The sequence below is a fragment of the Rhinolophus hipposideros genome (genome assembly GCF_964194185.1).
Source record: "Rhinolophus hipposideros genome assembly, chromosome: 11".
Taxonomy (NCBI): domain Eukaryota; kingdom Metazoa; phylum Chordata; class Mammalia; order Chiroptera; family Rhinolophidae; genus Rhinolophus; species Rhinolophus hipposideros.
This window is the reverse complement of record NC_138057.1, coordinates 82,055,513-82,079,730: the sequence shown is the minus strand read 5'-3', so window position 1 is coordinate 82,079,730 and position 24,218 is coordinate 82,055,513. Positions and strand designations below refer to the sequence as shown.

General features: G+C 57.2%; 3 protein-coding genes across 5 annotated transcripts; 1 reads left to right on the top strand and 2 right to left on the bottom strand.

Moving 5' to 3' along the window:
* Positions 1 to 757: 757 nt before the first annotated feature.
* Positions 758 to 5,676, bottom strand: MRPS2 (mitochondrial ribosomal protein S2). 2 transcript variants are annotated; one of them, XM_081066149.1, is made up of 4 exons: positions 5,592 to 5,676; positions 4,529 to 4,648; positions 3,840 to 3,969; positions 758 to 3,583 (listed from the first exon to the last, which is right to left on the bottom strand). In XM_081066149.1, the coding sequence occupies exons 2-4, from the start codon at positions 4,623 to 4,625 to the stop codon at positions 2,974 to 2,976; spliced, it is 837 nt and encodes a 278-aa protein (XP_080922275.1). In that variant the 5' UTR covers positions 4,626 to 4,648; positions 5,592 to 5,676; the 3' UTR covers positions 758 to 2,973. The 2 variants fall into 2 exon arrangements, with proteins under 2 accessions (XP_080922275.1, XP_080922274.1); XM_081066148.1 differs by lacking the exon at positions 5,592 to 5,676 and adding an exon at positions 4,759 to 4,869.
* A 171-nt stretch (positions 5,677 to 5,847) lies between these two features.
* Positions 5,848 to 8,935, top strand: PIERCE1 (piercer of microtubule wall 1). Its single transcript, XM_081066150.1, has 3 exons — positions 5,848 to 5,996; positions 7,038 to 7,116; positions 7,754 to 8,935. Exons 1-3 carry the CDS (start codon positions 5,854 to 5,856, stop codon positions 7,940 to 7,942), a joined length of 411 nt encoding a protein of 136 aa, XP_080922276.1. The 5' UTR covers positions 5,848 to 5,853; the 3' UTR covers positions 7,943 to 8,935.
* A 2,980-nt stretch (positions 8,936 to 11,915) lies between these two features.
* Positions 11,916 to 22,491, bottom strand: PPP1R26 (protein phosphatase 1 regulatory subunit 26). Of its 2 annotated transcripts, none has more exons than XM_081066147.1 (4): positions 20,782 to 22,491; positions 18,321 to 18,434; positions 17,364 to 17,501; positions 11,916 to 17,081 (listed from the first exon to the last, which is right to left on the bottom strand). In XM_081066147.1, the coding sequence occupies exon 4, from the start codon at positions 17,021 to 17,023 to the stop codon at positions 13,421 to 13,423; it is 3,603 nt and encodes a 1,200-aa protein (XP_080922273.1). In that variant the 5' UTR covers positions 17,024 to 17,081; positions 17,364 to 17,501; positions 18,321 to 18,434; positions 20,782 to 22,491; the 3' UTR covers positions 11,916 to 13,420. The 2 variants fall into 2 exon arrangements, with proteins under 2 accessions (XP_080922273.1, XP_080922272.1); XM_081066146.1 differs by lacking the exon at positions 20,782 to 22,491 and adding an exon at positions 18,574 to 20,662.
* Positions 22,492 to 24,218: the final 1,727 nt, after the last annotated feature.

Here is a 24,218-nt window from a genome sequence, read left to right as displayed (position 1 = left end):
CTAAGTAAGGACCAGCACAGCCCTGGGCAGCCCTTCCCACAGGGCCAGGCCGGGTTCAGCACTTTCCCGAGTCCTGACTACCTTGGGAGGTCGGTCCTCTCAGCACCCGTTTTCTCACCAGCAAACTGAGGCTCAGGGGTGAAGTGACTCCCGAGACACACAGAGCAGGTGGGCGGGGAGCCACGGTGCTGTGGGGGTGGGGTCATCACCTTTTGAACAGCAGGTCCAGGACCTGCTGGGTGGTGGTGAAGGTTCGGTAGGTGCATAGGAAGATGGTGACGTAGGAGAGGTCACTGCTCTGGAAGGCAGGCACCAGGTGCTCCACCAGCTTCTCCAGCGTGCCTGCCTTCACGGTCCGCACCTTGAGGGTCTCATACAGGTTCGGGGCCGACTCATTTTCACACTGGGACTAGTTCTCAGACAAAGGAGGGGCAGTTCAGAAAACATGAACAGTACAAAACACCCAGTCTGTTGGTCCAGATAATCTTAAATATGTGAAAAGTGACTTTGGACCTGGTCAGGGCTGTGGCTGGATGGCAGAAGGGTCCCAGGGCTCAGACTCTGGCCACTGAGGAGGCAAAGCCCTGGGCTGCACCCTGGGCCATGTCTGGGTAGGAGGCCTTCCTGGCCATCTCCGGGCCCTGCTTCTGCAGACTCGCCACCGCACTCACTGGGAGCTCCCGGGCCGTTGCTGGGGGCATGGGGCTCCTGTGCTCACCCACTCCTGCCCCAAATCCCGAGCCAGGCTCTTCCAGGCCCTTCCTCTGCTCTGGTGGCTGCACTTATCCCCGCAAGACACCAGCTGTCAGGGCATGGCCCTGAGGTCAGGTCTAATGGGGCATGTCAGACACTACGGCAGCAGGAGGGGAGGACACAGGAGGCCAGCTTTGGGCACAATCTCCTTTGGCCACTTCTGGGCTCGTGGGGTTCATCTCCACGGTGGCAAACTTGGAGGTCCCTTCCTGCCGGGGTAGAGGCCATCCTCCCCACCCTTTACCTGAGCCTCTCTGAAACCTCCCCAGCTGGCTTCTCCCCGTCACCATCCTGTCAGTTCAGAAGTGGCCCTCAGGCCTTCCCTGGCTGCTCATCCAGGAGCAGCCCCCACCCTGGCTCTGTGCCCCATCATCCTGTACTTCCTCTAGGACCTTACCCCCCTGGAACTGTCCCACTCACTTGGGTGCACTTATCCAGTCACCCACCTGGTGGGGGCCACCCCTGCCTGATTTGTTCTTTTCCCAGCACCCCTTAGAACTCGAGCACAAGTGACCAACACAAACTCCTGGATTCCTGCTGGTCACCGGGGCATGTCTGGGGCAGGTTCCAGGGGGACCATTGGGGGACAGAGGATGACAGGGGCCAGGCAGGCCATCAGCATGGTTCCCATGGGGTTGTGGAGTGGATGCTGCTCCAGGCAGGTAGTCAGCATCTTTGGGCCTGGACGCCCCATCCACCTTTTCCCAGGGCTGCTGCCCTCCAGCCCTCCCCTTGGTCAAGGATGAGAATGGGGGCCAGTCCCATGTCTCGTCTTTGTGCCTCCCTGTGGGTCAGTGTCCTGCCCAGGCCAGAGCCACCTGTGACATCCTGAATGGCCTGCTTCTGAAGGGTGGCTGGACCCTCTGCCACCCTCAGCCTCGGGAGGTCCAGGAACCCCCATTCAGTTAGGAAGCAGTTTTATCTTGTGTCCTGATGTCAAATGTCTCAGCTGCCCCCAGCTGGCCGCTGGAGCGCTGAGGGACAGGGTGCCCAGCCAGCTCTCTCCATCGGAACTCCGCTTGGGGACATCTGACCTGCAAACATCCAGGCCCATATCCTACGGGGTCAAACCCCTCAAACCACGCCTGCCTGTACATTTGCATTTGCATATTTCAGGCTTGCAAATTAAAATCATGCTGGTCACTCAGTGGTTTCAAAGCGGCATCCAATTCCCTGCACTATCCACACCATGAGCCATGACACCCCCACCCCCACCTGACAGGAGCAGCCGTGCGGACACCTGGGACTCGTCTTCCTGTCTCCTGTGTGCTCTGCAGGACCTGGGCTGACACACGTGTCGTGTCCATCCACACAGGGCCACCCTGTCCCAGATGCCACTGTCCAGACATTCCCCAGCAGGCGCACGCGGCATAGATGCTGAGAGCCATGAGGGCCCCTGGATAGAGGGCCCACGCCTCACCCCAGAAACACAAGTTCTACCAGGGAAGGCCTGTGAGTGAGCACCGAGAGGTCCCTGTGCACAACGGCCCCTGGTCTTTCCTGACCATGGGGAGGGTGCCCATTTAGGTGTCCCAGGCTGGCCTGGCCTGTGGGTGGGTCATGAGGGCCTCTGAGCCCCAACGATGAAGATGGTGGTCTCGAGGGGCAGCTGGCACCTCTGCTGTCCCTACGCCTGCTCATCTCCTTGAAGCTCAAAGACCCTGAGGGCAGGGACCTTATGTGCTCCACAGGCCAGGTAGGAATCTGATTAAGTGTCACACCAATGACAGCAAGTCAACAAGGACCACAGTGCTAACCTCAGAGGTCCAAGCCAGCCTCTGCCCAAATCTGAGTTTTGTCTGTTGGAATCCTGCTGTCGGCTGCGCTTGTCCTGCCCCAACCCAGGTAGGGTCTTCCGAGTGGCTGGCCCTGTGACCTTGTTACAAAGCAGCCCCGGAAACCAGACCGCGGGGGAAGCAGCCTAACAGAGGGCCATTCTGGTTGAGAATAAACACCAACCTGGCCTAAGAACCTACCTACAAAGGACTGATCTCAAGGTGGAAAGGCGGGCTTCAGATTTGGGGATAAGTGTTTCCTGGGGGGTCCTCTGTGCTCCTGCTGGGCCCCGGGGTCAGGAGCCCTGGGGGGTAGGGTGGGCAGCTGCTGAGAACTGTGACTAGCGGAGTGGACGCGAGGCTGGGACTGGGACGCACTGAGGACCGTGGCCAAGGACAGAGGGAGGCGTGGCTGCTGTTTTTATTCGGGAGGAGGGCGGACATGTCACGAGGAATGACCCACACCCAGCCTGGCCGGTGTTCCCGGGGAAGGAGGGTTGGTGGGGCCCTGGGCCGAGGCCCCCGCCTGGTCCTGCAGTCGATACAGGGCCTCGAGCTGCTTCCGCTTCTCCTTGGCCCGGACGATGGCCTTCCGAAAGAGCTCGCAGAAGAGCTGGACGGACGGGGGCGAATCGTCGTTGCCAGGCACGGGGTAGGTGATGAGGCAGGGGTTACAGTTGGTGTCCACGATGCCCACGGTGGGGATGCTCATCTTGGCCGCGTCCCTCACGGCCACGTGGGGCTCGAAGACATTGTTGAGAGTGTGCAGGAAGATGATGAGGTCGGGCAGGCGCACGCCGGGGCCCAGGAGAAGGGGGGCGTTGGTCAGCAGGCCGCCCTTGAAGTAGCGGGTGTGGGCGTACTCGCCACAGTCCCGGGCCGTGCTCTCGATCAGGTGTGAAAACTGCCGGTTCCGGCCCATGAACAAGATGATGCCCCTGCGGTACGCCACGTGGGCCACGAAGTTCAAGGCCAGCTGCAGGTGCGTGGCCGTCTGTTCCAGGTCGATGATGTCCTGGTCCAGGCGGCTCCCAAAGATGTAGGGCTCCATAAACCTGCCAGGGACCCACCAGGCGAGCCGTCAGGACTCCGCAGCCACCTCTACCGGCCGAGGTGTGTGTGGGGGGCCTAGGTGTGGGGCGTCAGAGCTGAGTCTACAGACCAACCCCTGCCTCTCCTTGGGGCCCAATGGCCCCATCTGGAGGAGGAGGGGGCTGTGCTCACTCGGACAAACTGCTCGCACCAGCAGAGTGGCCCTGGACTCCAGGACCCCAAGGCAGGAGGGTCCCAACGCCCCGGAACACTGTCTACCTGTGCCGACAGCCAGCTTTGTGTCCCAGATGCACCCGGGCATCGAAGAGACTTCTCACAGAGAACAGCTCCTTGACATTGAAGAAGTCGGAGTGCCTGAGGGGCTCCCCGAGGATCCTGTCCTGCAGATCTAGGGTGAGGAGAGCACGCGGTGTCTCGGTGCCCCTACTGTACCCCCAGCCAGCTGGAGGCCACACGGATGGGGGAGGGGCAGTGAAGCTGGGCCTTGTCAGGGGATTCAGGGGGGAGGAGGGGTCTGACCACGGCTCTGCTCCTGGCAGACCCGGTCAAGTCCCCACTCGGAAGGGAATGGGGTCCCTCTGGTCCCTCGGGGTGCCGGCCGAGACGCCCCCGCAGGAGTTGGGGGAGGGCGCTGGGCCGGTGGGCCAGAGGCCCTCCCCAGGGAGACAGGCCCGTTGGCCGGGGGACAACCACTGTTTCTGCCCCCACCCTGGAGGGGGGTCCTCGGCGGGGGGCGGACGAGCGAGCCGCGGCCAGGCACGGGCTCCGTCGTGGGTGGGGTGACCCTAAGGCTCCGCCGCCTCGGCCTCTCCTCTCTGGTCCGGACCCCGCCGGGGTTCCACATCCGAACAAAGGGGACCAAGGACTCCTGGCGGCAGCCGATTTCAGCCCAAGCCGGGGAGGCCTGGCGCGGGCCCCGGCCCCCTCCCCCTGGTCTGCCCCGGGACCTGTGTGACCGCTGCTGACGGCGGGGGCCGCGCTGCTTCCCAGAGTGCGGACGCCCGGCTGGCCCGGCCCGGGGCCCGGCGCTCCGAGGACGTGCATCCGGAGCGGCCGGGGCCACACACCTGCGGGGACAGCGGAGAGTGGACTCGTGGCGCGCGTGCTCCGCCCGCCCTCCCCTCCCCGGTCCCCAGGACCTGCAGGTCCGGGGCGAGGGGTTCTCCCGCACGCTCACCCGCACTCAGCAGGCGCGGCAGGGCGGGCGCGGGCGCCATGGCGCGGAGGAGGCGGACGCGGTGCCGCAGCGGCTTCTGCTTCCGCCGCGGCCCGCGCCCCCGCGGCCCCGCGCACCGCCGCCTGCAGGCCCGGAGGTGCCACTGCGCTCCCCGCGCCGCGCTCCGCGCCCGGCTCTCCAGGCGGCGCCGCCTGCCGGCCCCGGGGGCGCCCAGGTCCGAGCGCGCCGTCCCGGACGTGCGCGGGGCGCTGAGCCCGACTTCTGCTCGCAGCCGGCTGGGCACCGCAGGCGCGCGAGGACGGGGACGGGCCGGGGCCCGGGCCGGGCGAGGGCGGGGTCGGGGGACGCGGCCCCTCTCCCTGTCGCCTTTCCCCGGGTCCCCGTTAGCACTCCGGGAACGGCCTCCAGCTCGCCCCCTCCCTGCCCAGTGCCCGTCAGCCGTCCGGTGGGAACGAACACGCCAGCCCTGGGACCCTCATCACCTCCGGCTAGTCTAACCCAAACTCTCGCTCTCCGAAATCGTTTTCATTTTTAAACAGTACTTGTCTTAGGAGGATTCCACAAAGCCAGGCAAATCTGGAGTCTAAAAGCAGACTCCGGGTACTGGGGGGCACGGAGTCGCGGGGTCCAGAAGCACCCCTGGTGCGCACGGTGAACGTCAGGTTCTTGGCGCGCCCAGCGGCCTTGCAGAACCTGAACTCCGGCAGCTCGCTGCTGAAGCCACGACACCGCGGTTTCATTTGCCCAGAAACCCGCCTTGCCCCGCATTCGCGACAATATCGGGACGCGTTCTGCGCGCGATGACTGCCCGCCCCGCACGCATTCCAGGGTACCAGGATGTGATGCCTCGTTATCCCGGCCAGCCCGGGGCCCTGGGTACTCGCCCCGAAGGTTCTAGACCTCGCACCTGGGCCCCGCTGGCCAGCAGGGGGTCCCGGCCGGGGAGGTGCGGCTCCTTTAAGACCCGACCCACTCAGTCAGGTGACCAGGCCGTCGCTTAGCAACAGGACGCCGCGCGACCCTCGGGGCTCGGGCTTCGGAGAGGCTGTTCCCCGCCTTGTGTGTCTTCCTCGCGCGGCTCCGGTGGATTGCAGGATGTCCGAGGAGAACCCCCGAGAGTGCGAGGAGTCCGTGGAGCCCGCGGCCCAGGCCCTCCCGGAGAAAACCGGCGACTACTACCGCGTAGCCGAGGACCTACCGGCCAGGTTCAACAACCCGGCGTGGTTTCGGGGCTACAGGTGAGGACCATGGAGTCCGGGCAGGGTCCACCTGCAAACTCAGAGGACAAAGAGGCCGCCTCCTCACGCGTGCACACAAGTGCCTAGTTGGTCCTGCGCTCTGCTCACACAGTCCTGTATGCAAGACTCCCCACGTGGCCAGCCTGCCCTGGCACCCCGGTCAAAAGCGTGGTTAGCTCTTTGGGTCAAACGAGCTGCGAAAGTGCCGCCTAAAGCTTTAGACAGAGTCAGTGGGCCTCCGGCCAGCGCAGGTGGGACAGTGGGTGATCCCAGGGGAAGTCACAAACCCAACTGGGGCATGAAGGGCCGAGGGTGTGTGTGGGGGGGTGTTGTCCCCATTCTTCTCTAGGCAGAGGACACCTCTGCAAAGTGCTAAGAATCCGGCCACACCTACATCATCCTACTGAGACAGTGGCCTGTGAACCCTCACAGGCATTGCAAGCTCTACACTCTGCCTCACAGCTGGGCAGCGGCACCTTCCCTGCCCTCCCGCCTTTAGTCCCCTCTACAACTCCTTACAGTTGGGTGTGGTATTATCCTCGTTTTTCAGGAGACAACGGGATTGTGGAAGGATCCTACCTTGACCGAGATCTCATAGCAGGTATAGCATGAGGCAGAGCTGGGATGTCTGAACCCACAGTCCCCTCGGTCAAACTGTCCTTTGAGTAGTGTCAGTACAGGACACTGCAGGCACATTTTCTCAGGCTCAGAAGGGGAGGGTCCTCCCTGGGTGGTGGGGTCTGGGGGCTGAGCCACAGCTCCCGGCCTACTCAAGAAATGACAGCATGTGCCAAGGCTGAGCTGGCATGAGGACCTGCACTTGACCCCTGGAAGTTCTTTCCGGTTTGGCCTGCCTTGTGAAGAGCAAGGGCAGCAGAGGTGAGCAGAGGGGCTCGGCGGTGGGCGAGCCTGCACTCCACTGGAGCCCACATTCACAGTGACGCCACCCACTTGGGGCGTTTCCAACAAAGCTCCATCAACCAAATCCTTGAAGGCTGTGGCTTAGGCAGAATTAGAATAAATGAGCTTCTCATCTGCCAGGACCACGGAGCCCGCCTCGGTGTACAGGACCAGTAACCAAGCTTACGGGAGCAGAGCCCCCACGGTGCACGAGATGCCGGTAAGCAGGAAGCAAGGAAGGGCACGTGTGCAGGTCGGGAGTCTCCGGAAGAGGCTAATACCCATCATGGGGGTGGGTGGGGGGGGCCCAAAGTTCCAACATCACAAAGTGGAAGGGGCACCTCAAGTCCTGTTGGATCAGGGCAGGGTAGAAATGAAGGAATCTAGCAATGAAACATCTTAAAGGATGAAAAAAGTACATAAAGACTTGCCGACGACCTCTCAAAGGACCAGCCCCATTCACCCATATATACAACCAACCCTTGTGATTGAAGGCAGTCCATTTTGAGGCAAATAAATAAAAGTCCAGTAACCATCCTCGGGGCACAGTTGGTCAGAGCAGAACTGGGGGAGGCTTTGGACCTGACCCCCAAGTCAAGGCTCAGAACCATGCCCACATGGCCCTGCAACTGACCCTTCTATCCGAGTAATAGTGAAAGGAGGCACTATTAATTATTATTCCCAGACGTCAGGCATAAATTGGGGTGGTCTGGGCCAAACTGGGCCATCCTGCCTGCCCTGGCTTTTCTATTACCTAGGAATAGAGATGACATTTTCTTACGAATTCTTATTTCTCTTCCCAAAATGACTGATTAAGAGTATTATCATGCATCACTGTGTTCCCTTTTCACTTCCAGAAAGTATTTTATGCACATTCGAATAAATTTTCCAGACAACTTGCCGCTGGTGGAATGTTCCAGAAAAATACTTTGAACACGGACGTAGAGAAGAGCATTGTGACAGGTGCCGACAATCACATCACCCCCTATGACCGGCTCAACTTCCACCCCAGTTACAACGTCAGCAGGCCGTCCATTTGTGATTGAGGGGGCTAGGACACCTCCCTCCGTGGTCTCCTGACCCCAGCAGTGGCAATCTGGAGAACCATCATCCCTGATCTTTGATAATTTGCCTCATTGTGAAGGTGACACAATTCACTGCTCTCCCTTAAAAGTTTCCCTCTCTAGATTAGAACAATACACAAGTGGGGCTGTAATGTCTTACTTTCTCGCCTCACATCTGAGACGGAAAAGGTGCTAAGGCCTTGACTTTCATTAAAAATGTTGCCGCTTCCTGACTTTCGGACTCACCTATAATTAAGGAGCATGTCTGGGTGTCCTGGGACCCAACTGTTGTCCTGAACACGGTCCACCTGAGTCTTTATTTGGAGCCTTGTTCACAAGTTATGGAGCAGATTTCCTATTCTAAAGCGACCTGAAATCTGCACAAACCCTACAAGGCCGGGAGGGACGGGAGAGGGCCCTGCCCAGGCATGGACGGGAGTGGCCAGGGAGGGGAACTGCAGAGCCCTTCCAGAAAGCTCCAGGTAGGAGCAGGCAGCGGGGCCATGTCGTTCGAAGTTCCACGGAGCACCCTCCTGCCACAAGTAGGGGCTGGGTGGGAGGCCCAAGAAATGAACAAGGTTAGCAAGTGTCAGGCTGATGCTCACATGGGAGTTCTCTTCTTTGTGTTCATTGTAAACTTTCAATAAAAAGTAAAAAAAAAAAAAAAAGGGTAAGCGGGTAATAACATTTTTCTCAGGTGTGGGGGGAAATAGCTGTATTAAGTGGATTTTTATCTCTATGTACTTGAAGTCGTCAATCAGTGTTTCCTGTGAGTTAGAGGGCCCTCAATAAGACATTTTCTGTCACAGTATGTCTTTCAGACACAGATGTCCCCCTTCCATTATGACAGCAAGACGCACTCATTACAGAATAGAAAAAAACACGGTTACGTACCATCCGTATCGTCGTGTTTATGGAGATTTCTACCCAAAGAGAGTTTACTCGCATATGAATTTGGGAAGACATCAAGCACCAACTGGTCACTTCTTCATTAAAAACATTTTATTATTAATATGCAAAGGAAACATTTTTGGCAACATTCTTAATGTCCATTTTGGAATGGAAATGGTTTCCAGAGAAAATCAATATATTTCATAAAAAGATACAAAACGGAGCCTGAAGCCAGGATCTGTGTAATGTCCTTCTTCTGAGCTTAAAAACCAGCAGAGACTCCAGGCATAAAACCGAAAATGAGTTTTTACAAGCCCTCATTAAAACAACAAAATACTAAGAACTCTTCTGTGTTTAGCCTCTGTTGAAATAAAAAAAGAAAAAGAAGGCCTCTCAGCCAAGTTTCTAAACTCACCACAAAAGATGAATTCCTTGCTGGACAGCTGACTAAGCAGGTCGGCAGTTCCAAGGGAGAATAAAGCTGGCAGCAAACGAGCTTTGTCCTCCCACCTCAGACTGGTGAGCGGCATTCGTGGAACAAGACAGCTTCCCAAGCCAAGCACACAGGAGAGACCACTAGGAAAAAAGCCCCAGTTTGGACTGGGAGTATCTTCAAGCTGACATCAACAAACAAAAGAGATGCCAATCGCTTCACACACAGCTAGGGCAGGTAAAACAATAAAGCTTCCAGGAGAAAACCTAGGGAATGTTGTCTTCATGACCTTGGGTAGGGCAAGGTTTCTTAAAGATTCATGAATTGGACTTCATTAAAATTGAGATACATCTGTTTTCCTAACAACAAAAAAGATGCCAACCTCTCCAGCGGGCATCCCAAAGTCATGCTGGCATCGTAACTGGGCACTGATGGTGGCCAATACACTAACATTTCAGTGACAATTGCTAATGAGTTAAACTCTACATTTAGAAATAATAGAATTACTAATAATAGACAAATAGAATAAATGGGAAGTTGGAAAACAGAAATACCTTTGGTTTCCATGTCCATCTTCTCCAAAACTCAGCTGCGGTCTTCTGACACCTCGGCCCCGGTGAGCTGTGGGTGGCCACTCCTCTCCATTTGTCTGCCGTCCTTCCAGGGACTTGAACATTGTCATCTCATCGGACACACACACACCTGCGGCAAACTTACACCTGCACCTCCATTTCCGGATGGGAAAATTAGGGTCCAAAGGAGGTGGCTTGTGGCAGGCCCTGGGCTTGAACCAGCCTTGGGGATGTCCTGGGAGGGACGAGGTCACCAGTGTCTGACCTCACTTTCTGACCCTAACTTTCTACATTTTTGCACAAGTCATATAGGAACGGCAGCGATTATGAATTTTGTGAACTTTACCTTTTTGACATATTTTCAAACTGGAATCTTTGTGTATTGAGCCCTGGGGAAAAAAAAGAGATTAGATCCACGGGTCTAACTGTTCTCTTTGGGGTGACAGCATACAGAATGGGTGGCTGAGAAATGAAAATGATATCCCGTCACTCTGACCTTTGTACTGAGTTCTTTCAAAATCTTAAATCCAGCAGAATAATTATACAAACGGCAACCGAGACATTAGGGGTGACAAAAGCCAGCTAAAATATTAACGTTTGTAACTATTCCTGAAAACCTGGCTTCGTCTATGAATAGGTCTTTGCTTGGTCTAGCCTTTGAGTCCACTCTGAAAGCAAACATTGAAAAGTGAAGTTTCATGACACTTAACTAATCATTTAGCTGCTGGGTTGGCTTAAAACCGGTCACTTCTTACTCTAACCGTATATTTTCATTTACGTTTGTGTATTTTCCTCCAGTAACCTTTAATCTTTTAATTATAGTCAATTAGAATAAGAGGTTTCAAACATATAGTAAACTACATCAATGCTGAAAAAAGACCTCTGTCCAGAACACAAAATAGCAGACGCCTGCGTCTGCAAAGTGCACTGGTCCCTAGCGGCCGTGTCCGGTGCTAACCTGGTTGTGGTTTGCAGGCAGCGGTGGTGGGATTCGTGCTGTTTCTCTGGGTACAGGCCCTTAATTTCCGGAGAGCAGGGAATCAAGGTGGCAATACTTTTTATATTTTCCTATGCGCAGATAAGGTACTAGTGTTTAAATTTAATGCCTGCTTTCCCCGAGCAAATATATCTCAGGCTGGGAGCAGCTGTCACCTGACGATTCAGATGATGAGCAACAGATGAGCGTGACCCTTGGCCGCAGAAGACCCCTCTACAGGGGGACGTGGGTGGTGAGCATGGAACATGAACAGGACTTCCTCCTTCTTCCCACTCCCACTCCCGTTCCTGTTCCGTGGGACTTGGCTGCAGATGGGCCCCGCTGACCTGCCCCAGAGCACCAGACACCTCTGAAACTCAGCCGCCCTTCCTCGCACTGAATGAAATGAACCCTGGCCCCAGGCACACAGACCCACTGCCCACTCCCTGGGAGGTGAGAGCAGCGCTGCGGGTGTGACTCGTCTGGAGGTCTTCACAATGGCAGCTGGGTTTAGAGACTCATCATTCCACAAGTGTGCGCTTAGCACCTCAGGCAGCAGCTCCTGTGACACTACCATACGTGGCCAGGTCAGGCCCCGGCCAGCGGAAGTGCGGGACAGAGGCTGCAAACATCACTGCCAGTCGCCACGCGACAGCCCTATCTGCCCCCACTGCAGTGCCCTTTCCAGACAGGGTGCGGGGGACACTTCTGACCGTGGCCCTGGCATGCGCCAGCCCGCCTAGGGTGTGGAACACAATGTGTTTTGTAGGCTGCCTCAGGGATGGACCATGCAATCAGGCTTATGCCCGGTTTGTGAAAGTAAGGCACGTGTAAGCGACAGTAGGCACACAGAATGGGGCTCAGTGCCAGACAGGTGGTGGGAACTCGGGAGGCAGGAAGAGAGGCAGGTGTGAGGGGTCCTGCCTGGGAACAGGCGAGGCTGGCATGGGCGGAAGCAGCAGCGTGCCAGGTGCTCAGTGCTAAATGTGCTGATGGCACCCGTGGGACACTGCAGGTCCCAGACACTGGGTGCTCGTGACATCTTGTGAAGGTCACTGCACAGGACAAACTCCATAAACTGACTCATAAGCAGTGCTTGATTTATTAGCCTTTAGAAAATGGTTCTTATGTACAAAACAAGCTGATGTTTGTTTTTGAGTGTTAAATACACTCCTTAAAAATTAAATACAATTTAAAGTATGGATCACATGAACTGTTTTTCCTGGAAGCACTTCAGTGAATGAATATTTGACAACGGGGATCTCGAATGCACGTCACACAGGCACCAGTCACAGCGTCCACGGGCCCGCTCGTCACAGCATCTGACCCGGCAGACCCTGACTGTGGGTGCCGGGGCGGGTCCACCTTTGGGCACAGAAGTGAATCACTGCTAAAACCCAGGGGCGCAGGCCGTGTGGAAAATTCTCTCACAGTGAGAATACGAACTATGTTCAGCTGCAGAGTCAGCCTCGTTCCAGGGCCATCCCAGCCACGTCACAGTGTGACCTGTCAAACTCCAGGCAACTGATGCAAGTTTGCATGTAAAGGTCGTGCCTGGTCAGTGCCCAGCCCCACGGGGGCAGCTGTCCCTTCTGTCTCTACAGTAGCCACGGGTGCCCCCGCCGCCACAGAGCAGGCCCAGAAGGTCATGCTTTTCCCTCTTCTGTGCTCAAACACTGAGAGCGCGGGGGGACGACGCAGCCCTGGGAGGGAGGCCCTCCAACAGCCGTGGGAAGTGTCTGCGCGGCTGCTCCCTGGAGGGTGCTGGGTTCTGTCGTCGGTGCTCCGGCTGTCTGGGCAGCTCCAGCCACGCTCACTGGTGGGCACAGCTCGTAACACGGACATTACAGAAGCACAGGCTGCCCATGACCTCATCGGGCCGTGGCGAGAAATGAACAGCGGCTCCCATGTAAAGAGACCCATCGAGCTATTAGAACCATGAAGACACTGAACGGGATAGGACACGAGACAATAAAGGCTTCGTGTGGGAACTGGGGTGACCGTGCCCAGCCTCAGCTGGGATTTCCACGCAGTGGGGAGCAGCCAGGGTGCCTGCTGGCGTCTGTGCTTTGACACGTCCTTCCGATCGGAGGCGGTGACCGCATGTTCCGAGGATGTGCTCTGGCCGCCCGGGCCCAGGGCCCCTAAATAATTAGTGCCGGCCAGGAGCCTCCCGACAGAGACCAGGATGGGGGCTCTGGTGGTGCCCGGGACGGCGTCACTGCTGCCCCCTCAGGCTGCACTGCAGGCACAGCCGGATGTTGCCAGCAGCAATCACCCCAAAGTACCAGTCTCAGAGTCACTTTAAACCTGGCTGTGCCGGGCAGAACCAAGTATTGGCAAACCTAAGACTTGGATGGAGACCACAGAAACTGCAATGAGGGGCGCCCTACAAAATCAAACAACTATGTTTTCCAAAAATAGTTTTTACAGCACTTTAAATAATTTACAAAAAAGCTACAAAAATCCTATTTACCAGGACACATGTGTGAAACCAGACATGGTTTCCTGCTCGTTCTCCCCTCACCACAGCATCAGACGCACGCACATACGCGTGTTACCCACACACGTGGGAAGCGGGCGTGCTCTCACAGCTCGAGGACCTTGCCCTTGGCCACGGGGCTGCCGCCTTCCTCCACGGAGGTGTCACTCAGCTCACTGGCATCGCTGCCCCAGGCCTCTGGGTCATCATTGTCTCCACCCATCACCCTCTGTCGATACCTCAGGTCTAAAATAGCTTCCTCTGAACCCGAGTTTCTCTTGTCGTGTAAGCTGAGCGCTGCTGGTGCCTTCCGACTGGGCCAGTGTCCACCCTCCTTCTTCAGGAGCAAGTGCGAGCTTCCAAACACGGGGCCATGGCTGGCCGGAGGCTCTCTGAAGGCCGAGAAGGACGGGCCCTGCAGAGGCAGGCTCAGGGGTGTGCTGAAGAGGCCGGCTGGCTTGCCCCCCCAGGAGACGCTCTTCCCAAAGTGGAAGAACTGTGTGGAGAGCAGCGGAGAGAAGCCTGAGAAAGGCAGGCCTTTCTTGGGGTCTGGGGGGAAGCTGGGTGCGCAAGGGGCCTGGCCCTCGGGTCCCTTCTCCCTCTCGCTCCTGAGGCCCCCTTTCCAAGCCGTGTCCCTGCCTTCTGAGCTCAGCACCCACGTGCTCTGCAGCCGACTCTGGTGGGCAAAGTCGCCCCATGGGAGGGTGAGGCCAGCCTGGGGCCCCCCTTCCCTGTCTGCTGCCGGGCTCTGCGTCAGTGCGCTCCGGCCCCTAGAGGTCACGGGCAAGGCCCCACTGGGGCTCCCTGCCCGGGTGCCAGCTTCCACACAACTGGACAGCTGACCAAAAGCCCTGTCCCCGGAGGCTGGCCCAGTCCCTCGTGGGCTTTGGTCTTTGTAAGGATAAAGGTTTCTCTTACCAGTGGGTGACCCTCTGGCAGACATAGTCCCACTGGCACTTCTGGGCAGTACCAGCTGGCCTCTGGCCAGAGAGGCGGGGAGGCAGGCTTGGTCGGCATGGGGGCTGGCCCTCGGTCCCATGGCTGGCTGAGGGGTCCCCCTGACCCTCTGGCTCCGTGTGCACATGCCAGGCTGAAGGGTCAGAGCCGGAGCCACCACCTTTCGGCACAGCAGCTCTGGCCTGGACACGGTCCCCGGCCCGAGCGTGGTGGAACCCCCTCCTAGAATTTCTGAACCGCTCACAGACTCTTTGGCCTTTTCTGCCAAAAACTTCCTGATCTCCAGTTCGATGCTATCGTTGCTGTCCACGGAGCTGCTGTCGTCAGACCGGGAGCTGGGGCTGGCGGCTGAGCTGTGAAGTCCGTGCTCCTCTGCTTCATGGCAGAAAAGGTGCCCTTCGCAGGCTCTTGGCCCTGACGGGAGGGCTGGGGGCGCGTCCGCGGGGCCAGCGCCAACTGGCTTCGTGCTCTCTGCTTGGCCGCCGAAGACGCGCAAAGGTTTCCTTACCAGGTTCTCCCTGCTGTCCTTTTTGGACTTTGAGAGGCAGCTTTTCAGCAAGTGTGGGCTTTTGTCTTTCCAGTCTCTCTGGAAGCCACCCAGCTGCCCCAGGACCTGTGCCTCGGTGGTGCTGAACCTAACCTTCTTCTTGCACACAGCCCTGGGGTCCCGACACCTTCTCTTGAGCTGCCGCTTGGATCGTAACAGGTCCTTAATGGCAGTGTCCAGGTCCTCGTCGCTGTCCAGGGAGCTGCTCTTGTCCTCGGAGCTCTCCTTCTCGTCGACACTCCTCGCCTCGACCGCCTTCCCCTGGCCTGGCGACATGGCACCCCTCGTGTCTGGGGCCGTATCCTCCTCACCCAGCCCGACCGTCCTGCAGGGGAGAGGCTGACTGCCGGCCTCACCCTCCCTTCCGGGGGCCTTGCTGGCTTTGCCCTGGCTGTGCTCGGAGTCCAAGGGGACCTCCTTCCCCATCTCTCTCATTTTCTTGGGTGTAGTGTTGCTGCTGCCTCTGCGTTTCCTTTTACAGCTCAGCGACAAGGCCTGTGTCTTAGAGACAGGGGCCTTGGGGCCACCAGCCTGGCCGTTGGGGCCCAGCGACGGCAGTGGGCTCTGTGTGGACTGTGGGCAGGCTTCTGTTCTGGCCAGCAAACTCCCCGACTGGGCCTTCAGCGCCAGAAACGTCCGGATCGCCTGCTCTATGCTGTCGTCACTGTCCACCGAGCTGCTGTCCCCATCCGAGCGCGCAGGCACGTTTGGCGGACGAAGGAGCGGGCTGGCAGACAGGGGTCTGTCACTGCCTTCCCTAGGGGCTGGCAGGATCGTTTTGGAAATGTCCAGGATTGCTTCGGCACACATCAGCTCAGTGGGTGTGTCTGCCCGGCATGAAGATCGGTCCACAAACTCACTCTTGGCAGTTGTGTTTCCTGGCAGTGCAGGGACTTTGGTCTCCTTTGGCGGCTTAGAGGGATGGTCAGGGTCAAGGCCACCTGGGCCGAGGTCCATGGTCTTCGAGGCCACCGGCCTCTTCTTGCCTGGCACTTTCCTGTGGGTTTCGGGCAAGGCACTTTTTGTGGAGTGGCTCGTGCTGTGTGTAGGAGGGTCAGGCCCCTGCTCTTCCCCCGGTAGGGTTTTCTGCAGTGGGTCCCCGCCTGCCTCCTTCCTTTTCTCCAGCTGGTACAGCTGGATGGCCTCCTCAATGCCGTCGTCGCTGCTCGAGTCAGACGCCTCGCGCACCAGGGCTGCGCTCATGAGTCGCTTCCCCCTCCTCCCGGGGCCCACGCCCCTCTTGACGCCACCTTTGTTCTGGGCGACTTCCACAGGGCAGCAGGTGGCGGCTGGCTTAGGGGCTGATGGCTTCGTGCCACCCATGCTCTCTGGCTCAGTGGTGACCCTGGACCTCAGGCCTCTGGGCTGCGCCGTTGCCTTCGCCAACCGGGGAGGTTTCCGGAAGACAACCTCCTTACGCCCTCCAGTCAAATCCTGCCGATACGCCTTGACTGGCTCTTTGCTGGATCTCAGTGCCGGTCTGGCCAAGCTGTCGTTGGGGTCTGGTGCTTTGTCTGCAGACACGTCACATTTTGGGGTCTCGTGCTGTCTTTTCTCACTCAGAAACTGCTCTATTTCTGCCCGGATGCTCTGCTCAAAGGAGTCCTCACTGCTGACACTCACCGGGGAGGTGGAGCCCTGGTCCGCACCGGCCTCCGCGCGGCTGCCCGGGACACCTCCTGAGCCAGCTGCAAGTTTTGGGGGACACAGGGCGGTCAGGGTGCTGCTCTGAGGCGGCTCTGGTTGGCACCGGCTGTCCCCATCGGAGGGTGTGGGGGGCTGGGTGGCCCCACTCTTGGCCTTCAGGTACTCCTGGATGGCTTTCTCAATGTCTCGGTCCACGGAATCGTCGCTGTCGGAATCCAGCAGCGAGGGGCTGACATCTGCGGCTTGCTCGACCCCCTGGGGGTCAAAATCAGCAGCCAGAGCACAGGCAGCCGTGACGGGGCTGGTGGCCCAGCGGGCGTCACGGCCCCTCTCTGCCCTCTGGCTCCCGTGCAGGGCGCGCTCATGGCTCATGCCCCGTGCAGCCCGGGCACCCTGAAACGTGCTGATGATCCTGTGCACACTGGCACGCACCGCCGTGCCCCCCACACCCTCTGTCGCCTCCGAGAAGCAGCCGGGAAACCTACAGCTCCCGGGCGGGCTGAAGGCCTCCCATGTGGACTGGAGAGCAAGCACAGGAGGGGCGTTCATGAGAAACATCCTAGCAGACGGGGAGGGACGTGCAGAGTCGAGTCTGTCTGTCTGCCCGGTTCACATCCTGGGGGGAAAGAAAGCACACTGCTCAGATGCCACCGAGTGAGGTGACAGAGAGCTGTGGCCGCGAAGAAACAGCAGGCCGGTCAGCGTCCGGCCAGCCGGGGGCCCAGGTGAGGCGGGTTCGTGGGCCTCAGTGTCCTGGGCTGTGAAGTGGGACTGCCGTGAAGACCCGAGGGGAAAGCGCCTCTGGGCCGCCCGCCTGCTCGCAGGTGCACACCCGTGCCACCCCTGACTCTGACTTTGGGACCCCATTGTCTCTGCAAGAGACCAGGTCTTATTTTACCTCAAAAAGTTGTCCAGGGGTGCCAGTGGGATAGAGGCCACAAATGCTTCTTTGTGAGGTAAAAAGAATGCGATTCTGATCCTGGGTTAGTTAGGGGCCTTCGTGGGTCGGGTCATTCTCGACAGAAACAGCAAGGTCCTGCAAAGAAAACGTTACGTGATATGAGCAACCCGACAATTACCTCCCCAAACATCTGCAAAGAGTCACTTTTTATTCAAAGACATCACAAATGTGTATTTGTTAAATGGTCTCATGCAGCCATATCATTATTTTGGCTACTTAGCATACAAGTTGTCCCCAAAATAGTCACACTGTTTTTTCATCCTGTGTGGTCACCTATGGGTCCCATGTCTCAGACCAAATGTGGCCTCGTCAGCAGAACTGCTGGGCTGGTCCAGGGAACACTGACGACCGATGACAAACAGCCTCCACACCAAAGATCTGGGGATCACTGACAGAGAGCTGATTATAATGTGGACGGGAAATGGTCAAGCGGAGAAACATAAGCCACCTCAGATAACTGGTAATTTTTAACATGTTTCTCTGACCTATCGTGACCCCACCAACTGGAATGCAAAGCCACTGAGATGCAAGAGGACAGCCTGGCAGCATTTATGGAAACAGGAGCTTGAGTTCCACCCCAAAAATGGTGCCAGGCAAGGCTGTCACCACCCTGGGGACCTCAGGGGTGGGATGGAACCGGCCTGTGGATTTGCTTTGCTTCCGACAGAGACCCTTCTCTGCCAGGAGCTTCTTTTCTGATGAACATGTAATCTTGTTTACACACCAGAGTCCTCTCCAAGAAAGCATGGCTCAGCCACCTCGGCACAGACATGCCCAACAGGTGTGACCGGCGATTAACCAGAGGGTGCGACAAATTCAACAGCAAGTCACTTGCTATCACTGATTTGTGCTCAAACAGTAAAACCACAATGTGAAAGAATTTCTTGCACTTACTTGAAACGCTCTTCAGTTCCAGGTTCAGTCCGGTGACACAGCAGCCCACCCTGGCACAAGGTCGCATGGCTCCACCTGCACTCCATGGCGCCCTTTACCCACTTTTAAAACAGACTTTGGATTGCCAGGAATAAAGAGAAGCAGAGACATCTAATTCAGAGGCTGAAGCCACAGCTAGTAAATACATATGTATATTTTTTGGAAAGAAATAGCATCAATTTAAGGGCTCAAAACAAATTTTGAAAGAACTTACCCTGAGATCAAATACAGTTAATCACAACTAGTTTACAACTGTCTGGGCCACAGGTCTGATACGACAGGATGTTGATGGGGGAGTATGTGAACGTATCCGCTAGTTCTCAGACCCTGGCAGCCACTACAGCCCACAATCCCAGCCGCAGAGCAGTGGGCACCAACAACGCGTGTGGGGGGGAGGTAGAGGAGGGCTCTTTCACTCGCTGGGGACCTGTGCTCGCCTGGGGTAGTCGTTATTGAAAATTACAGAAATTACAAGACATTTGAGTAGGCCTGGGGCTGCGACGAGTCTACATCGAGAATGTTAACTCCTGGAGGCAGCAGGATGGCTCAAGCGATTAAAGTGCGAGCTCTCAACAAGGTTGCGGGTTCAATTCCCGCATGGGATATGGGGCTGCTTCCCCCGCAACTAAAGATTGGAAACGGTGACTGGACCTGGAGCTGAGCTGCGCCCTCCACAACTAGATTGAAGGACAATGACTTGGAGCTGATGGGCCCTGGAGAAACACTGTTCCCCAATATTCCACAGTAAAATTTGTATATATATAATATATATATTATATATATATATATATATAAATAAAATTAACTCCTGAAACAGCAATACCATCTTAAAAAGGGGTCCAGGGATGAACCCCAACATATCCCAATGCATCCGGCTGCAGTGGTTTCTACACTAGGAAGCAAAGTTGGGAGAAGAAAGCCACTGGTCTGCGCTAACAGTCTGCTGAGTTCACCACTCTTAATAGACTGCAGACAGAGCTTGGACTCCTAGTGAAGTTTTCTGAATTGTCAAATTACCTAGCAGAAGAATGAGGTTTAAAATTCAGAGGGCGTCTCCAGCGACAGCCTGTAGCTTTAAAACAATCAACCGCAGGAGATGAATCACTTTGGAAAACTCCCCTAAACTGTACTTGGAAAGAACTGTGAGCTAAAGCCAGGGGCTCAGGTTTGTCAAACTGACACCCTGCACCGAGAGCCCAGAACCAGGTCTCGAGAGTGGCTGTGGGGACACCCAGCCCTGCACCCCAAAACCAGGTGGTGCCAGAATTCAAAAAGTAGTGGAGGGACCCTGACATCTCAGTCTAGACACCCACCTTCGGGGAGCACAAAACCAGGCTTAGGCTTCTTCTTAACAGTCTGCCTTCCTGCACGAAATACCCCGAATACATTTCTCGAATCACCAAAAGTGGTTCAGCTCTCGTTCTTACCTCCCAGGGGCACGCCCCCTCCCGCCCCCAGGGCGTTTAGAGAGGTGAGGGCCACGTAGGGTAAGAGTCCCTTCGGGGCAACCTGAAATGGGCGTGGGCTAGGTAGACCTCACAATATTGCAGCAAGGTCTCCCCCCCCCAGCAAAGCTGCAATGCCACCGCGTGTGACCGAGGGACTGGAGGTTAGGCAAGGCCCTCAGTGCTGACCCTGCTCTGTCCTTTTCTCCGAGCACAGGGGGCTCCCAGCCTGGGGGGGCTGAACCCGCTCTGCCTCATCCGGAAAGATCTTTGCGTACAGGGCTGCGACCTGGCCCTCAGCCGGGTTCAGTGCGAGCACCTCCCTCACGGAAGGGGACAGGCCTCCACGCAAGTCTGCGCCCGCGGGATTATTTTTCTGGGATACCGGGGCTGGGGGCCAGGGCCCGGCCGGACGCTCCGTGACCGTCCCGGAAGCTGCGCCGGGCGCGGGGCGTGATTGCCCTTCCGTGGGAGGGCCAGGCCTCCGGCCGAGCGCGGAAGGCGGGGGGCGCCGCGGCGGCCGGAAACTGCCCCTCGGGCCCTTACCTGCACCTCACCTGAGCGCGCCCCGCGCCCCGCGCCCCCTCCCGCCGGCATCGAGGGGCGCGGGGGGCCGTGCTGCAGGGCCAGGAGCTGCCTCCCGGGCCGCGACCCTCGCCGGGGCCAGGTAACAGCCTCCCGCCCCCGCCGAGCCCGCCCGCGCCCCGCGCGCCCTCCCGGGAGCCCGGCGCTGCCGTGCGCGGCCTGCCCCGCCGCCCGGGCCCTCGCCACCGCCCCCCAGCCCGGCGTCGGCCCGCCCGCCCCGCGTCCCCGGGGGTGGCGGGGTCCCGGCGCCCCGCTCCTCGGGCCCCGAGTGGAGGGGGCTGGGCCGCCGCCTCCCCGCAGCCGCTCCCACCCCCGCTCCGGCGCCGAGGGACGCGCGGGAGGCGGGGCGCGCGGGGCGGGGCGACCCCCGGCCGCCCCCTCCTCGGACCTACCGGCGGCGGCGGGAGCGGCGGCCGCGCTCCGGAAGCCGTGCCCGGTGGCTGGGCATCATGGGAATGGCACGGCCGAGTTCCGGGGGAGGCGCGCGGCCCGGCCGGACCCCCGCCCGGCGAGCGCGCGCCCACCTGCCGGCCGCCGCGGAGGCCCGGGGACGCCCCACCCCTCCCCGCCTCGGACGGGGCCCCGGAACCGCTCCCGGTGCGGTGGGTGAATCGTCTGTGTGATGTCAGACCCCACCCCCCCCGGAGAGGCGGGAACCCCCGGGGTCTGCCGGCCGCCCCGTCCCCGGGGCGCGCGCAGTGCCAGTGCCGGGAGTGCGGCGGACGCCCGCCCTGCTCCGCCTCCCCCGGGGAGGGAGGGAGGGAGGGGCCGCAGGCGGCGCGCCGCTGGCGCCTTTATCCTGGTGCCCTCGCTGCGATGGTGAGCGCCGTGCCACCAGACGCTCCAGCAGGTCCAGTGTCCGCCGCGTGCCTGGCACCGCGCCTGCAGCTCCAGCCGCCTCGGGCGGCGACGGTGAAGTTTCGTGCTGTACGTCTGCGCCGAGCTCCGGGTGGAGCCTGGCCTCTCGGCGGCGGCAGGGGCCAGTGCCTCTGCCTGATCCCTTTCCCCTCCCCGCCTCGTCCCGGGCTCCTCCCAAGCTTCGTGCTGCACGGTCAGCTTTCGCCCCAGGAACCGGCGCGGGCCTCCAGCTGTGTTTGCCCTTGGTTTTGCACACTGCTTCCGTGAGTCTGGGCTTACAGCCTAACCCTAAACTCTTATGAGGATCCTGAGGCTGAGAATAGATGAGGACCGGCCCAGGGTCATGGTGCCGGAAAGTCAGGCGGCCAGGGTGCCAGCCCTGTGTTTAGTAGAAACCCAGAACTTCTGAGCAGCAGGGACCTGGCAGAACTCCCCTCACTCCCCCAAGAGATTGTCCTGGGCACCTGAGAGTGTGTGGGTGCTGGAGGAGGCAATAGGGTCGGAGGGAATTGGGGGACTGCCCTCACGTGCACACCCGCAGCCTGGTTCCAACAGGAGGAGCTGGATATCAGAGCATTCCCACCTGTCCTGGATGAAGAGCATTCCCACCTGTGCTGGATCCTTGGGAAGGGGTAGGGGAACACATCAAGGACCCGCCCTGGACAGCAAGTCAGGCTCTGTTTCTGGACTCCTCTCTGAACTTGTGACCTTGAACGCCTTTCCAGTTTTCTTTTATGATTCAAATAGTCCGGACACCTTTGCCCAAGGCCTGTGGTGTCCAACTGCTGCTCAGGGTGCTAAGCCAGGTCGGATCCGGACCAAACGATAGCAAGACACAAACACTGTCCGTTTGTCTGTCCCTGCTGGCCTCTGTGGCCATAACCCAGATGTAACTGGGGGTTCATTTCCTGTCTCAAAAGTGCCAGAGGGAATCTAAGGAACAAACTGAATGAACAAACAAAACAAACAGACTCACAGATACAGAGAACAAACTGATGGTTGGGGTGAAGGGGTTTGGAGAATGGTGAAAAATGTGAAACGATTAAAAAGTACAAATTGGTAGTTAAAAAATAGTTACGGGATGTAAAGGACAGCTTAGGGAATATTCTCAATAATGTAACAACTACTATGTATGTTGCCAGGTGGGTACTAAACTAATGAGGGGATCGCTGCATAAATTGTGTAAATGTCTAACCACTGTGCTGTACACCTGAAACTAATATAATATTGAATGTCAACTGTAACTGAGGAAAAAAATAAAGTAAATTTAATAAAAAAGAAAAAAGAAAATGCCAGAGGTTTGATAGAATAAAAAACTGGGGGATGGGGCCGGCCCGGTGGCTCAGGCGATTGGAGCTCTGTGCTCCTAACTCCGAAGGCTGCTGGTTCGATTCCCACATGGGCCAGTGGGCTCTCAGCCACAAGGTTGCCGGTTCAATTCCTTGAGTCCCCCAAGGGATGGTGGGCAGCACCCCCTGCAACTAAGATTGAATACGGCATCCTGAGCTGAGCTGCCACTGAGCTCCCGGATGGCTCAGTTGGTTGGAGCGCGTCCTCTCAACCACAAGGTTGTCAGTTCGACTCCCTCAAGGGATGGTGGGCTGTGCCCCCTGCAACTAGAAAAACGGCAACTGGACCTGGAGCTGAGCTGCGCCCTCCACAACTAAGACTGAAAGGACACCAACTTGACTTGGAAGAAAAGGCCTGGAAGTACACACTGTTCCCCAATAATGTCCTGTTCCCCTTCTCCAACAAAATCTTAAAAAAAAAAAAACAAAAAAAAAACCCAGGGGCTTTTTCCTACAGGGCATGAGAAGGGACATTTGTAGTCTTACCATCTGGGGAATTTGGGGGCCAAGTGTCAAGAAACCCATTAAAGGGGTGCCGGTGCTCAGTTGGCTAGAGCATGGTGCTCTTAACAAGGTTGCTGGTTCGATCCCCACGTGAGCTGCACCCTTCACAATTAGATTGAAACAACTACTTGACTTGGAGCTAATGGGTCCTGGAAAAACACACTTAAAATTTATAAAAGTTTGGGGAAAAGAAATAAAAAAAACATAAAAAATCATTGAAACATTCTCTTAATGCTTCAGTGAATTGTTTTAATGAACAGTATTATCGCATTATAAAACTCATACTTGTTCATTATCAAAAGTTTGGGGAAATGTATCTAAGTAATCACCTAACAGCCCAGAAATATGGACTGTAAATATTTTGGCATGTGTCTTCACAGTTTAAACAGTGCGGTGGTGAACAGCATTGATGATGTGTCCTTGGAAGCGGCTGAGTATTTCCTCAGGGTGAATTCCTAGAAGAGACACCATCAGCCAAAGGCTAGGATGCAATTTGCCAAAATGCCTTCCAGAAACGCAGACTGTGGGGCAGACCGCCCATGGGTGGGTGAATGGGCCTGAACCGGTCATTCCCTGTAGTGTCTGGCAGTCTCATGGGTAAGACAGCCTTTTCAACACTGTAATTTGAATTTCTCTGATTCCAGTTGAACACTTTTTCATTTTGTTATTGGCTATTTGGAAAATGGCCTGTACGTGTTCTTTGCGCATTTTTTCTTTTTCTTTTGGGCTGTATATCATTTTGTTATCTGAGAGCTGTTCCTGTTAAGGATTCTAGCCCATCTCTACCACACATTCATGGGCATCACATTTATTTTTCACAGTTTCTCATTTTTCTTTGCACTGGGGACTTCCGTTGTTTGTTTTTGTTGCAGTGCACAAGTTTTGAACTTGTGATGTAGCCAAGTTTATCAACTTTTCTTTTATGGTTTCTGGCTTTGGTGTAAGTAAGGCCCAGGGTAACTTTTATCACTCTGAGATTTCGTAAGTGTTCACTGATTTAATGGTTAAATTTCAAAATAAGAGAATAACTGGAGAAATGGAGAGGCTGAAGCCAGAAGGGCCCTTATTGTCTGTTTCCCCTTCAGGAGTTAATGACACTCTCATAATTAAAGACTCTC

Bases quoted from the DNA above. Each gene is read 5' to 3' on its own strand.
- PIERCE1 (XM_081066150.1), top strand. From the start codon at position 5,854: ATGTCCGAGGAGAACCCCCGAGAGTGCGAGGAGTCCGTGGAGCCCGCG. The intron at 5,997-7,037 runs GTGAGGACCATG...CTCATCTGCCAG, and splicing joins GCGTGGTTTCGGGGCTACAG to GACCACGGAGCCCGCCTCGG. The intron at 7,117-7,753 runs GTAAGCAGGAAG...TTTCACTTCCAG, and splicing joins CCACGGTGCACGAGATGCCG to AAAGTATTTTATGCACATTC.
- PPP1R26 (XM_081066147.1), bottom strand. From the start codon at position 17,023: ATGTTTCTCATGAACGCCCCTCCTGTGCTTGCTCTCCAGTCCACATGG.
- MRPS2 (XM_081066148.1), bottom strand. From the start codon at position 4,798: ATGGCGCCCGCGCCCGCCCTGCCGCGCCTGCTGAGTGCGG. The intron at 3,970-4,528 runs GTCCCGGGGCAG...TCCTCACCCTAG, and splicing joins CGTCAGCAGCGGTCACACAG to ATCTGCAGGACAGGATCCTC. The intron at 3,584-3,839 runs GTAGACAGTGTT...GGTCCCTGGCAG, and splicing joins AAAGCTGGCTGTCGGCACAG to GTTTATGGAGCCCTACATCT.